This window comes from Mobula hypostoma, chromosome X2 (assembly GCF_963921235.1).
Source record: "Mobula hypostoma chromosome X2, sMobHyp1.1, whole genome shotgun sequence".
NCBI lineage: Eukaryota > Metazoa > Chordata > Chondrichthyes > Myliobatiformes > Myliobatidae > Mobula > Mobula hypostoma.
In genome coordinates this window covers 12,390,927-12,405,562 of record NC_086129.1, presented here as the reverse complement: position 1 = coordinate 12,405,562, position 14,636 = coordinate 12,390,927, and the positions used below count along the sequence as shown (strand labels likewise).

At 44.9% G+C, this 14,636-nt stretch overlaps 1 protein-coding gene across 1 annotated transcript in view; it reads right to left on the bottom strand.

Moving 5' to 3' along the window:
* Nucleotides 1-14,636, bottom strand: part of LOC134341040 (A disintegrin and metalloproteinase with thrombospondin motifs 15-like) — a 57,786-nt gene that overhangs the window by 17,093 nt on the left and 26,057 nt on the right. Inside the window, exons 3-4 of the mRNA XM_063038786.1 lie at nucleotides 11,785-11,917; nucleotides 5,498-5,665 (exon numbers count right to left, since the gene is read on the bottom strand). Of these exons, the coding sequence (XP_062894856.1) occupies nucleotides 5,498-5,665; nucleotides 11,785-11,917 (301 nt within the window). The remainder of the gene's footprint in view (nucleotides 1-5,497; nucleotides 5,666-11,784; nucleotides 11,918-14,636) is intronic.

Below are 14,636 nucleotides of genomic sequence, written 5' to 3'. Positions count from 1 at the left end.
AGATGGAATACAATGAAATCAATTGTTAGATCACTGCAGAGAGAGCTCACAACTCTCAGTAATCTGGCATGAGTAATAACCATGTATAATGCATTCACCTCCAAGTCACAGAGCAAACTTTACAAAATGGTCTCTGTTAATTTCAAATTAACTTCTCCCACTCTACTTCTATTTAAATATCATACATCTATAAATCCTTGAATGTTGGACATCTGTAAGAACTTGGTTCAGTTGGACTGTTTTTTTTAAAGAGGTCTTTTCTTGAGCAAAAGGGCAGCACTCTAGTAATCCTTACAAACAAGTGATCACACCATGTGACATTTCAAATCATTGGGCTGTAAAAATATCCAGTTCGCTTAAGCTTTGAATTCAGACAGCAATGCAGGTCAAGCAACCTTAATAAAACCTTTGAACTCTGCCTGGTTCACTCAGTCGTAAAAATGTCACCTCAGCAAAAGTTTCCGAAGCTGTAACAAGATTAACAATGTCATGCCATGTGATTTTGTCAGGCACACAACAATCACTGGAGCTGCCTCAGTGTGAAGCTCTTCAGTGGTGGTGGTAAATGCTACTGTATTTTCAGCATAAGACCAGAAGAGTCATTGAAAACTTCCTTCCCACATCTACTTTATCTAGGCCTTTAAATATTTTGTAGCTTTCAAAGAGATCCCCCTCTCATTCTTCTAAACTCCAGCAAGTCTGGTCCAGGCAGAAATACTCCTGCATTAACCTTCCCATTCCAACCTTTTTCCATAAGACATAGGAGCCGAATTAGGACATCTGACCTATCCATTCTACCCTGCTATGGCTAATTTATTTTCCCTTCCAGCCCCATTCTTCTGCCTTCTCCCAGTAATCTTTGACACCCTTAGTAACCTAGAACTCCACTTTAAATATACTCAATAACTTGGCCGCCACAGCTGTCTGTGGCAATGAACTTCACAAGTTCACAGGCTAAAGAAATTCTTTCTGATCTCTATTCGAAAGAGACATCCGTCTATTTTGAGGCTGTGCCCTCTGGTCTTAGACTGTCTCACTATTGGAAACAACCTTTGTACGTTCACTTTATCTAAGCCTTTCACTCTATTTAAATCTTCCTTGACAATGCTGGTGCTTTCCTGACTGCAACTTACCGCTGTTTGATTCCACAATTTTTGCACCATCAGTCTTATCCTGATGTATGTAGATTGGGTCAGAGTGCTGGTTCAAAAGTTACACAGCAGTAAAAAAAACAAACCCTTCAACTCACCACTTCCACTCAGAAATTTTATGCCCACCTACACCAATCCCATTTTAAAGATTTCGAGATTAGCTTCATCTATCACATACATTGAAGCGTCCAGTGAAATTGTTTGTGTCAATAACCAACACAATCCATGGATATGCTGGGGGCCATGTTTCTGATGCATAGCATGCCACAGCCTACTAACCCTAATCGATACGTCTTTGAAATGTGCGTGGAAACCATTGCACCCAGCGGAACCCCACACGGTTATGTGGAGAATGTATAGACAGCGGTGGGAATTGAACCCCAATATTACAGCTGCCACTATAAAGCAGTACACTACCTCTATTCTACCATGCCACCCATAAGACAGAGGAGCAGAATTAGGCCAATCAGCCCATCAAGCCTGCTCTGCCATTCCATCGTCCCTTCGACCCCATTCTCTTACCTTCTCCTCTAATCCTTTAATTAAGAACTTATCAACTTCCACCTTAAATATACCCAATGACTTGGCCTCCACAGTGACCTTGGCAATGAATTCCACAGACTCATCTCCATCTGACTAAGGAAAATCTCCTTCATCTCTGTTCTAAATGGACATCACTCAATTCCGAGGCTGCACCCTCTGGACCTAGACTCCTCCATTACAAAAACATCCTCTTTGTCCTCCTGTCATCAGGTAATAAGAAGCAGAACTTTCAGGCTGGGTAACAGCTTCTTTCCCCAGGCTGTTCAACTTCGTAACATCCAGTACACATGTACACCCTGACTGAATGCCATACCACCATAACACCAACCCCCCCCCCCCACACACACACACACAACTCCCCAACTCACAGACACACTCTCATCCTGTCCAAATCACAGACATGCTGTCATCCTGCTCCGGTCACTTTTCATGTTTTATTGTTGCTGTTTCACATATTTATACGATTGTTTTATTACAACAGTGTCAGTAATATTACACCTCACACTGTATGTCAACCTGTCAATCTTCAGGCCATGTCACTCAAGGACTTGTGCTAATATTACTTTGTGACTCTTTGTGCTGAACCATGAACAATATGTGCTGTGTGTAACTATATGGACTGTGTTTTGCACCTTGTCTGCAGAGGAATGATGTTTTGTTTAGCTGTATACATGTCTATGATTGAGTGACAATAGACTTGGACTGGAACTTGATTAGAAAACATTTTTTAAAAGTCCCTAAAATAATGAACATACACAAATTTTTTGAAGGAATTCAGCAGCCAGGCAGCATCTACGGAGGGAAATAACAGTCATTGTTTCAGGCCAAGACCCAGATGCTTCGTCACCTCCATAGATGCTGCCTGACTTGCTCTGAAATATCCAACATACCATGGACTTGTCCCTAATCACATTTTCTTTGCAGTGATATCTTGTCTTTTTCTTTTCACTATCTTCCATAATTTATCAAGATCACGATTGTTTATTGTCATACTTAAGTACACGAGTGGAAAGGAGAACAAAATCATTGTTAGTCTGGATCCGATGCAGCAGTAAAAAACACAAGCATAAATAACAGAATAAAAACAACAACAAACACAAGAAATTTAAACATGAAAGCAATCCTATAAAACACAATGTACAGATAACAGCTCTGTGTTTAGTCTGAAGCTGTGTCCATGGTGTTGCGGCAAACAGGCCTTTCACTGTACCTGCACCTCACCGTTCCTGTGCACATGATAACAAAGTCGACTTGACTTGACAACAGCGATAACAACATAAGAACACAAGAAACAGGAGCAGGAGTCGGCCATCTAGCCCGTTGAGCCTGCTCCACCATTCAATAAGATCATGGCTGATCTGGCCATGGACTCATCTCCATCTACCTGTCTTTTCCCCATAACCCTTAGTTCCCCTACTATGCAAAAATCTTTCCAACCTTGTCTTAAATATATTTCTTGAGGTAGCCTCCACTGTTTCATTGGGTAGAGAATTCCACAGATTCACCACCCTCTGGGAAAAGCAGTTCCTCTTCATCTCCATCCTAAATCTACTCCCCCGAACCTTAAGGCTATGTCTCCTGGTTCTAGTAATTCCTGCCTTCCTTTCTGCATTTAAATGCTCTGGAGAATTACCACCAACACTGTCTTCTGGTCTTCTAGTCTGAGAGAGGCCAACGCTATTGATTCACTCAGCCTTCCAGTGAACCTGAAAATACTGTGAAGACTGAGGAGCATAATAATCTATTTGGCCCATTGAGTCTGCTCCACCATTCCAGCATGGCTGATCTAAAATACCATTCCAGCTTCCCACTATATCTAGGTACACCTGACAAACATGAACTAATATGGTATAATATCAAACAGTCCAGGTCCAAAGAGGCTCTCTCAAAGGACCAAAGGCATACCCAGTGGACCACAAGAGCATCCAACAGACCAAGACCATAAAACCATAAGACGTAAGAGCAGAATTAGGCCATTCAGCCCATTGACTCTACTCTGACATTCCATCATGGCTGATTTATTATCCCCCTCAACCCCATTTTTCTGCCTTCTCCTCATAACTTTTGGCACTCTGTCTAATCAAGAACCTATCAACCTCTGCTTTAAATATACCTAATGTCTTGGCCTCCACAGCTATCCATGGCAATGAGTTCCACAGATTAACCACCCACTGATGAAAGAAATTCTTCCTCATCTCTGTATTAAAGGGATGTACTTCTATTTTGAGGCTGTGTTCTCTGGTGTTAGACTTCCCCAATACAGGAAACATCCTCTCAACATCCACTCTATTGAGGCCTTTCAATATTCAAGAGGTTTCAACGAGATTCCCCGCGCCCCCCCCCCATCCTTATAAACTCCAATGAGTACAGGCCCAGAGCCATCAAACACTCCCCAAATATTAACCTTTTCATTCCCAGGATCATTCTCATGAGCCTTCTCTGGACCCTCGCCAATGCCAGCACATCCCTTCTGAGATAAGGGGCCCCAAAACTGCTCACGGTACTCCAAAGCCATATAAAGAGTCCAAAAATGCTCACAATACTCCAAGTGCCATCTGACCAATGCCTCATAAATGGCCCAGAACTACAAGTGGTGCCTGACTATGCTTTCCCTACTGATCTCATCACCCTTCATTTGTTTTTGGTCTTAGAATCGGGCTAAACCAGCCTTCAATATAATCTAGACTGATAGTCTCTGGAGTACAGAATCCCAATGACACAGCATTATCTAATAGAAGAAATTCCATCCTCATTTGCTTCATTATCTGCCTGATGACCATTTATTCTGAGAAGATGTTCCTTATTTATATATTCGTTTGTGAGGGTGCACATTTTTGATTCACCTACCCAGTCAAGCGTTGAAATGTTACAATAACATTGTGTCTTATTTCTCTGACCTCCCATGAGTAGAGGCCTGTATGCTTAACCTTTGAATTCAATTCCAGTTTAATTGTCATTTAAGCATACATGAATACTCATGAATACAGCCGAACAAGAGAGCGTTACTATGGGGTAATAGTGCAGAACATAGTCTAACAGTCACACACAGGACACTTCATTTCATTTCAGGAATCAACCCAGTAAACATCCGTTGAACTGCCTGTGATACACTCAGTGGTAATTTTATTAAGTACTTCCATTCTGTGTTGATTGTTACAATCTGTAACAGTGTTGTAACTTGAAACACTGACAGTGGAAATACGTTGAAGCTCTAAAATGTTTCAAAGTAAAGGTTGTGGTACATTTATTTTTTAAGAATATTTATGGATTATATTAATGAACATAATTAATTGCAGAGTATTTCATAATGATATTAACATAGATTTCAAAATTGTATTAGCATAATTTCAACATTATAATAACATTATATAAAAGAAAATTAAGCTGCATGGCAACAAAGGCTACACATTTCCAATATGCTTGGCCGCACACCTGTGCAGCTTAGAGGGAACAGTGTACAGGAGGTAACTAATAAAATGGACACTGAGTGTATTCTCCTCTGTATCATTGGTTAACAACTTGTCTGATGTCTGATTCAGATTCAGAGTCTGATCTCGTTCCCTGTCCATCACTCAGCCATGATTACAATCTTCTTGTTCCTCCACAATGGATCTATTGTTTTAGACAGGGGCAGAGTATCACAGTATTGTGTGGGCTGTACTGCAACTTACAAAGAACAATAGACAAAATTAATTGTATTGCTCTTTTGTGCAATTCAGTCTGCAACAGAGAGAAGATGGCACGGATTTTTCACTGACACAAAAGCATTCAGAATTCACACTATGCAAGATATCCTGACTCACCGTGACCACTGTCCAGGAAGTCGGTGATGATAGCCGCGCTGCACACTGACCATGGTCTGGAACGGTCAATGTGTATTAGGGTGGGAGACATCATGTGATTGTCCTTTAGCTTCCCGAATACATTTTCACATGCCTTGACGTTATCATGGGGCATATTAAAGACGTGACCTAAAATCCAAAGGGAGGAAGTTTTCAGATAATAAATCCTGTTTGTTTGCATCAACCTTCCTTTATAGAATCATGAACAGATACAACACGGAAACAGGCTCTTCGGCCCACGGTAGCATAATGTTGTTACATCTCGGGCCATTGAAGTTCAGAGTTCAATTTCGGTACTGTCTATAAGGAGTTTGTACATTTTCTCGGTGACCATGTGGATTTCCTCTCAGTGCTCCAGTTTCCTTCCACAGTCCAAAGGTGTACCAGTCAGTAGGTTAATTGGTCATTTTAAATTGTCCTGTGATTAGCGTGGTATTAAGTAGGTGGTTTGTTACGTGGCGCGGCTCATTGGGCCGGAAGGGCCTGTTCCGCACTGTATCTCTGAATAATAAATCAATAAATAAATAAATTTCCACAAATCCTGCATGAGGACCAGTCCTTACACTCCACACATTCCCACCAACTCTCCCCAGATTCTACCACTCACTAGTACATTAGGGGCAATTTAAAGCAGCCATTTAAACTGCCAATCTGCATTCGGGGTGTGTTAGTGAACCTGGATCACCCAGAGGAAATCTACATGGTCACAGAGAGGACACACAAACAGACAGCATCCAAGGTGAGGATTGAACCCAAGTCTCTAGTGCTCTGAGGCATCAGTTGTGGCTTTGTGCTACCCAAAGCATCTTCAACAAAGTAAGATGTCCCAAGGTGTCATAGAGTGATCCAGTAGTAGAACACAGAAACAGTTAATTCAGCCAAATGAGGCCATGCCAACCTTAACATCCTCCTGTCCATTCCCATTTGCCCACACCCCTCCAAGCCCTCCCCTGATCCTATCCAAATTCCATGACATTTTACTCTGCTCTCTTTGGCGCTGGGGCTGAGGCTGTGAGAGTGCTCAGGCTGCTACGCATTTCAGTGTCTGTGAGCTTCATGGTGATTTGCCCTGCTTTCTGATGAACTGAGACCAAGGCTTTGGGCCTATGCCGGCTGCTCCGGGGATTCGGTTCTGTGGACTCAATTTGGTTTGGAATGCTGTCACTTGCTTCTATTGTTTGCATGACTTGTGTGTTTTTCATTCTTTCTCTGCGCATTGCGGTTCCCCAATCTACGTTGGGTCTCAGCAGTGTAGAGGAAGCCACATCGGGAGCACGGGATATAGAAGACAACACCAACAGATTCACTGGTAAGATGTTGCCTCACTGAGGACATGCATTCACCAGATATGAACAGAAAAATAAGCTAACCAGCAAGCTCTCAAAGACAATTTATTGTGGTATTCCAGGATTTAACTAGGAAATGGTGAAACATCGGTGTCTCTTGACTGTTAAGAGATGTCCACACACATCACATTGTTACACTGAGACCCATTTCCTCACCCTGGAATTATCTTACTGCAATAATTGGGTTCATATAATACTCTTCTCACATTCTCAAAGGTGTGTTAAAACATTGTCATTACATATACTTTAGCCCTACTTAGTGTCACAACCACAGATTCGGCAGTGCAGCAGATACGGCAATTGCGCTTGTGAGTATGCACGTGTTAGCTCATTATTATTTTATTGTGATAGTATTCAACTCCATTCGTTCCGTCATAACGCTTGCTGAGACTTGAACACAGCACAGCAATGCTTCACTGCCTGCTTTCATTCCGCCTTGCCTGAGGAAATGGGACTGTCGAGTCAACTGACTGTGAAGACTAGCGGTCTCCGTTTTATATTTAATTATTCCTTTCAGCCGCAGTGTAGGCTTTGCTTTCCATTTGAGTGTTTTAGTTAATGGCCCTGTTTGGCCTAGCGTTTATTGCTTTCTTTTCCCTCTAACTCTGTTTGCATTAAAGTCGGGACTATCGACCCACTTCAGTGTCTCACTTGGGCCATATCCAAACTGGTGACAGCAAGTCGCGAATACACAAAGATGGACCCAGCAGAGAGAGAGCAGCTGACTCTGGCCCTGAGATTCATTGGTCAGGTAGGAGACAAACCACAGGCAATGGAATCTGTTCTGAGTGAAGTTACGGAGGAAATGAGGCAGATAACCTCATGCCAACAAGCCCAGTTTCATCTGGAGGAACAGGTATCATCCCTAGCTGCAACAGTTGAACAGCTCACTGCAGACGGTCGGACTCGGGTGTCTGCGATTTCCACACTCACGGCTGCCGTCCATGAACTTACTGTGAACAGCCAGCATCAGCCGTTAACATTCTCGCCAATGCGATTCAGCAGCCTCTGGCTGTCTCAGTCCCAATCACAGCATCCCGAAGGTCCTCTTTTTCTGCTGTCCCGACAATCTCTGCTACTAATGCTCCCGCTCCATGCCCGGACCAGAGCTGACACCCACGTACGTACAGGAATCGATGGTTGCAGGGATTTTATTACCCAGTGCAAGCTGACATTCCAAGCCCAGCCTGGTCGTTTTGGTGATGCGTGAAAACTGGCATGCGTGGTCAATCTTCCAGAAGGACGTTCACTCAGCCTGCTCAAAGCTTTACGGAAGCAAGGATACCCCGCAACCCAGTCGTTCCGACATTTCGTTGCGGAGTTAAGGAAGGTTTTTAATCTTGCAGTACGGGGTCAGGAGGCTGCCCACCGACTCCTGGACCTGTGCCAAGGCAGAGGAATGGTGAGAGCCTATGCAGTTAAATTCCGTACCCTTGCAGTAGAGACTGGATGGAATGAGAGATCTCCATCACTGCCTTCCAGCGTGGACTGAATGCAAGGGTCCAGCATGAGGTCACTGTCCAGGATGAGCAGGATAGCCTGGATGACCTGATTAATCTGGCTATTCGAGTTGACGACCGGGTGACTGAGTGGTGCAGGGAAAGAAAGGTTCAAACTTCCTATGCGCTGTCTGATCACCGTCTTTCCTCATCCTCTCTCCCTCCCTCACCACCCAGCACCCAGCCCACGGAGGAGCCTATGCAAGTGGGGCGCATGCGCCTGTCTCAGGAGGAATGGGAGCAGCGCTGGAGAACAAGTTCCTGCCTCTGTTGCAGTGATCCAGGACACTTCCGGGCGGCATGTTCCAAGTGTCCGGTAAAAGAGAAAACCCGTCAGCAGGGAGGGGAATCCTGATGGGTCGGTTCTCTCTTCAGTCAGCTTCCCCTGATTCTGTAATGCTCGCAGCTTCCTTGTCGTGGAGGTCTCAGACCCATGAATTTAAAGCGTTTATTGACTCCGGTGCAGCCGGGAATCTAGTGGACATCTCTCTCGCTCAAAGATGGGGAATTCCAACTCAGAAATTAAGAGTAAAGATCAACGTCAAGGCGCTGGACGGTCGACCTCTGGGCACCGGCCAGATTCACCTTTCCACCCAGCCCCTCCAACTGGTGCTCGAAGGCAACCATCATGAAGAAATATCTTTCTATCTGGTTAATTCACCTGAACTGCCACTGGTACTTGGTCTCCCCTGGTTATCCCAACATAACCCATGGATCAATTGGTCTCTGAAGGTGCTCCAAGAGTGGGGACCGGCGTGCCTCTCTACCTGTCTGGGTCCAGCTCAAACTCCGTTCCATGAATCCCCTCCTGTGTCTGCTAAGGATGTAGGCCTGTCTGGGATTTCGGCTGAATATGTGGATCTCCTTGAGGTTTTCAGTAAAAGAAAGGCCACCACCCTGCCCCCACACCAGCCATACGACTGCGCTGTAGACCTCCTACCTGGTACTAGTCCTCCCCGGGGCCGGCTCTTTTCCCTCTCTCGTCCTGAAACGGTGGCCATGGAGGAATACATCAAGAAGGCATTGAGCATGGGGTTTATCCATCTGTCAACCTCACTGGCAGGAGGGGCCTTCTTTGTAGTGAGCAAGAAAGATGGCAAGCTTTGTCCCTGCATCAATTATCGCCCCCTGAACATCACTGTGAAGAACCGCTACCCTCCTCCCCTGCTGGTGTCTGCATTTGAACATCTCCAGGGAGCAACCATGTTTCCAAAATTTATCTGCGCAATGCCTACAATCTGATCCGCATAAGAGAAGGGGATGAATGGAAGGTGGCTTTCAACACCTCTAAATACCTGATGATGCCTTTTGATCTGGCCAACTGTATTCCAGGCCTTGGTTAACGATGTGCTCAGGGACCTGTTGAATGGGTTTGTGTATTTAGTTGACTTGTTTGTCTGTTTCCCACTCTCATCAGAAACGCATCCAGCATATCCGAAGAGTTCTCAGACGGCTCCTCGAAAATAAACTGTACGACAAGCCCGAAAAATGAGTTCCATAAAGACAAGGTGTCATTTTTTGGGCTATATACTTGCCCCATCGAGTGGTTTCCAGCCCCCAATCCAATGGCCAGACTGGGAGTGAACCAGGAGTTGGAGACAACCCTGCGCTGGCATCCCCACACCCTGGAGCTCCCAATTGGTTCGGGCAGAGATCGCCCACAATAAACTCCAGTCATCCTCCACAGGTATGTCTCCCTTTGAATGCCATAAAGGATTCCAGCCACCACTCTTCCCTGATCAGGAGACTGATGTAGGAGTTCCTGCTGATGAACAGCTGATCCAGTGCTACAAGCACACCTGGAGAGAGCCAGAGCTTCTCTGCTGTGTGCCCAGAAACAACATGCCCAGCAGGCTGATCGGCTCCACCGACAGGTAAGACTATTCAAACCAGGTGAAGAGGTCTGGTTGGCATCAAGGGACCTTCCCCTGAAAGTCAAGCCGCAAATTGGCACTGCGCTACGCGGGACCGTTTGTAGCGGAAAAAAACTGTTAACAAGGTCTCGTATAGATTGCATTTACCAACATTGCTGAAGATCGACCCAGTATTTCATGTTTCCCAGCTCAAGCTGGTTACTACCTCTCCCCTGGCCCCAGTCACCCTTCCTCCCCGCTTGGTAGATGGTTCCCTTGTCTATACGGTGCAGTGCCTCCTGGCATCTCGCCGGGTACGTGGTAAGATCCGGTACCTTGTAGACTGGAAAGGTACGGTCCTGAAGAACGCACTTGGATCCCGGTGAAGGACATTTTGGACAAGTTGCTCATCAGGACACCCAGCGGACACAGGCCTACTGGGGGGGTGCGGGGGTACTGTCACAACCACGGATTCAGCAGTGCGGCAGATACGGCAATTGCGCTTGTGAATATGCACATGTCAGCTAATTATTTCATTGTGATGGTATTAACTCCATTCTTTTTGTTGTAGCGCTTGTCGAGACTTGAGATTAGCACAGCAACGTTTCGCTGCCTGTTTGCATTCGGCCTTGCCTGAGAAATTGGACTGTCGAGTCAACTGACTCTGAAGACTAGCGGTATTCGTTTTATATTTTAGTAGTTCTTTCCAGCCGCAGTGTAGGCTGCATTTTCTATTTGAGAGTTTTAGTTAACAGTTCTGTTTGGCCTAGCATTTGTTTTCTTTTCCCTCTAACTGTGTTCGCATTAAAGTCAGTGAACTATCAACCTGCTTCAGTGTCTCTCGCTCCGCGCTTGGGCCATATCCAAACGTACTTACACTTGGTTGTATTTTACATGAGTGTCATCTCTGAGATTGGGGTGTCCAGGGAGGGGTAGCACCTCTGGTGAAGGGGCTTGTGTCCATTCTCGGGTCGCTGGCTCATTTTTGGTCCCCACCAGACACTGAGCTGTCGCCTGTGCCGCGAAGTACCTGTTTGCATATGACAGCAGCCACACCCTGGTACACCGCTTCAACAGGTGGGTAAACCAATATTACATTAACCCAATTATTAAGTCAGCAGGCCTCGTACCCCGGTGAGAGAGGAACATGCCTGTCCTAGCATGTGAAGTCAGCTCCAGCGGACTGGGCGGATGAGGTCAACCGTGAGATCCAATGGCCAAGAAGGCGGTCCTGCAACACTTCCTGGAGACCAAAGGGCCTGACAAGGCACAGAAGGAGTCATGGCCAACCACTGCAACCAGTGAAGACTCCAGTTTGTGAAGATTACTCGTACCATTGGGCCCTGATTTCTGAGGCCGAGAGAATGGAACTGCCCTAGTGTAATGGTTTTTCCACTTGAAAACTCTCTCCCACGCAGTTTTCACTGGCACTGTGCGTTCTGAGGGACAGCCAACAATCTGAGATTGCTCTGCTCTGATTAAAATGCAGAGAACTGAAAGAAACTAGGAGTTAAAATGCCAAGTCTAAAGGGCTGCAGTTTAGCGCTTACCCAGTTCATGAGCAGTGGTGAAGGCTGATGGGAGACCATCATCTTCTATAACAGAGCAACTTCGCTTTGGGTCACACATTGTCCCCACATCTGCCATTCCTAGTGTGTCACAGGTCTGAGCACCACACAAGTCCTGGAAGTAAATAAAACGTACAGTCTTCACAAAGTTATCAGCAACTGAAGCATTAACCGGAAATGAAAAGTCGAACTATTAAAATTTTATGGGAGATGACAGCACTTTTTTCCAGGCACCCACCACTCTTGTGTGTGAGAGTGCTGCCAGGGGTGATGGTAGAGGCAGATACAATGGGGACATTTAACAGACTTTTACACAGGTACATGGATGTAAGAAAGATGGAGAGTCATGGACTGTGTAGGACAGGGGGCTTAGATTGACCGTGCAGTCTGCAAGTCCTCTGGAGGTTGGAATCAGAATCGGGTTTAACATCACTGGCGTATGTCAAGAAATCTGTTAGCTTTGCAGCAGCAGTACAATGCAATACATAATATAGGGGGGGAAACCGGAGTTACAGTAAGTATATATTAAATAGCTAGTTAAATAAGTAGTGTAAAGATTTTTTTTAAAAGTAGTGAGGTTGTGGTCATGGGTTCAAAGTCCATTCAGAAATCGGATGGCAGAAGGGAAGAAGCTGCTCCTGAATCACTGTGAGCCTTCAGGCTTCTGCAGCTCCATTCTCATAGTAGCAATGAGAACAGGGCATGTCCTGTGTGATGAGGGATGGAGGACAGAGACAGCCTCCCTTGGAGCTGGAGGACTGTTTGTGTGCATGGGCGGGAATGACGAACAGGGCTTGTTTTGCTGTTCCGTTGCTGCTGCTCTGTTGTCGTTGTATTTGTTTCTTCTTCTGTAAAACATTGTGGTCACACCACCATACTGAGCAGAAGTCTTAGGCACATGTATATAGCGAGGGTGCCAAAGACTTTTGAATAGTTTTGTCATAATTTTATGTATTGCACTGTACTGCTGCTGCAAAATTTTTTTTAAAAATCATGATATGTGAGCGATGATAAACCTGATTCTGATATGGGTCTCCATAGTGGACTGAGAGGGAAGGAGACAGGGAGAAGGGAATCATGGTTTGGGGAAAAGGAGAGGGGAGGGAGTTGGGAGGTACCAGTGAGACATTCTGTAATGATCAATTAACCAATTGTTCGGAATCAAATCACCTTGGCTGGTGTCTTAGGGCTGGGTGTGTCTGTACCCAAGCCATGCCGCCGCCCACCCCCCCCCCGAGTACTCATTCTCTGCCACTTGTCCACTTGTCCCAAACCCCTCCTGTGGCGCTCCACCCTCGCCATTCCCAACATTCTTTGCTCCTGCCAGCTTTACAAACTCACTTTCTGCTCCACACACAAAATGCTGGAGGAACTCAGCAGGCCAGGCAGCATCTATGGGAAAAAGTACAGTCGCTGTTTCAGGCCGAAACGCTTTAGCAGGACCGCAGCATCTGCAGATTTTCTCGTTTGCGCTCTCTGCTCCATGTTGCTCCAGACTGACCCCTGCACATCCTTAAGTGTATTGGTTGTTAACACAGCAATGCACTTCACTGTATGTTTCATTGAGCATATGATAAATAAATCTGAATCTGTCTTTATATTGATGGGCCAATATCATGGGCCAAATAGCCCATACTGTGCTGTACTGTTCTATGTTCTAAAATAAACCATTAAACAATGTCCACGTTTCAAAGTTTCTGGTGTGCTGAGTATGCACGTTGTTAATTGTAAAATTAACAAAAAAAATGTCTTACTGCTGATGCAAAATCACATAAGATTTTTAACTCAAGGTGTATGCTGTCCAAATACTAAACTCACATCTGTCAAGCTAATGCCTGCTTAAATCATTCAGCATGGAGTTTGTCCTTGCCAGGAGGTTACATATGTTTTCATTTTATTGTAAATGTCACAACTGGGAGGTTAGCCGACATATGGTAAGTTTTTTTTCTCTAATCAAAACTTTATTTCCAAGTAATTTTCTTTAACAAGTCACCAAAGTGTACTTGCCAGCTGAATGCTGAAGAGCTAGATCCAGCCAGGGAGGAAGCATTCTTGCAAGAATTTAAAGGCTGGTTATTAAGCAGTCACAGTGCATGTTGTGGCACTGCATAGATTTATGCCTCTCACATATACACTGGAGATTCTGCAGATACTGGAAATCTGGAGCCACGCACAAAATGCTGGAGGAACTCAGCAGGTCAGGCAGCATCTATGGAGGGGATAAAGAAAGGAAAGTTCTTCTGACATTTTGTATATGCCTCTTATATGTTGTGTTTGCAGGCCAAAGAACTGACAGCATGCAGTGGTTGTTTTAGTTTCTCGGAGATGGGTCTTTGATTGCCACTCCAAACTGAAAGCTGAAATTGTTTCATGGTGATATGCAAGCATAGCAATATATTTTTCCATATCAGTTAGAAACTGGATGACTTTCCACATCTAAATGTAAATGCCAATGCAACATAAATTTGAATGATTCATCTGTCAAATTCTTTGAAACTGGCTTGCACATGAATCTAAATTTGTCAGCTTTTGAAAGCAAACACATACATTCACTCACTCACTTGTGGATCCAATATATTTAGTTGATTATTTGGGGAGCCTTTCTTTCCTTAACCATCTGCCCTCTACCCTCCCTGTGACCACGTGGGTTTCCTCGGGTGCTCCGCTTTCCTCCCGCACCCCAAAAACATATGGATTAGCATTAGTATGATGTGGCCGTGTTATGTTGGTGCCAGTAGTGAGATGTTCCCACCACATCCTCAGACTTTGTTGGTCTTTGAGGCAAACGATGCATTTCACTGTATGTTTCGATGTTTTGATGTGCATGTGACAAA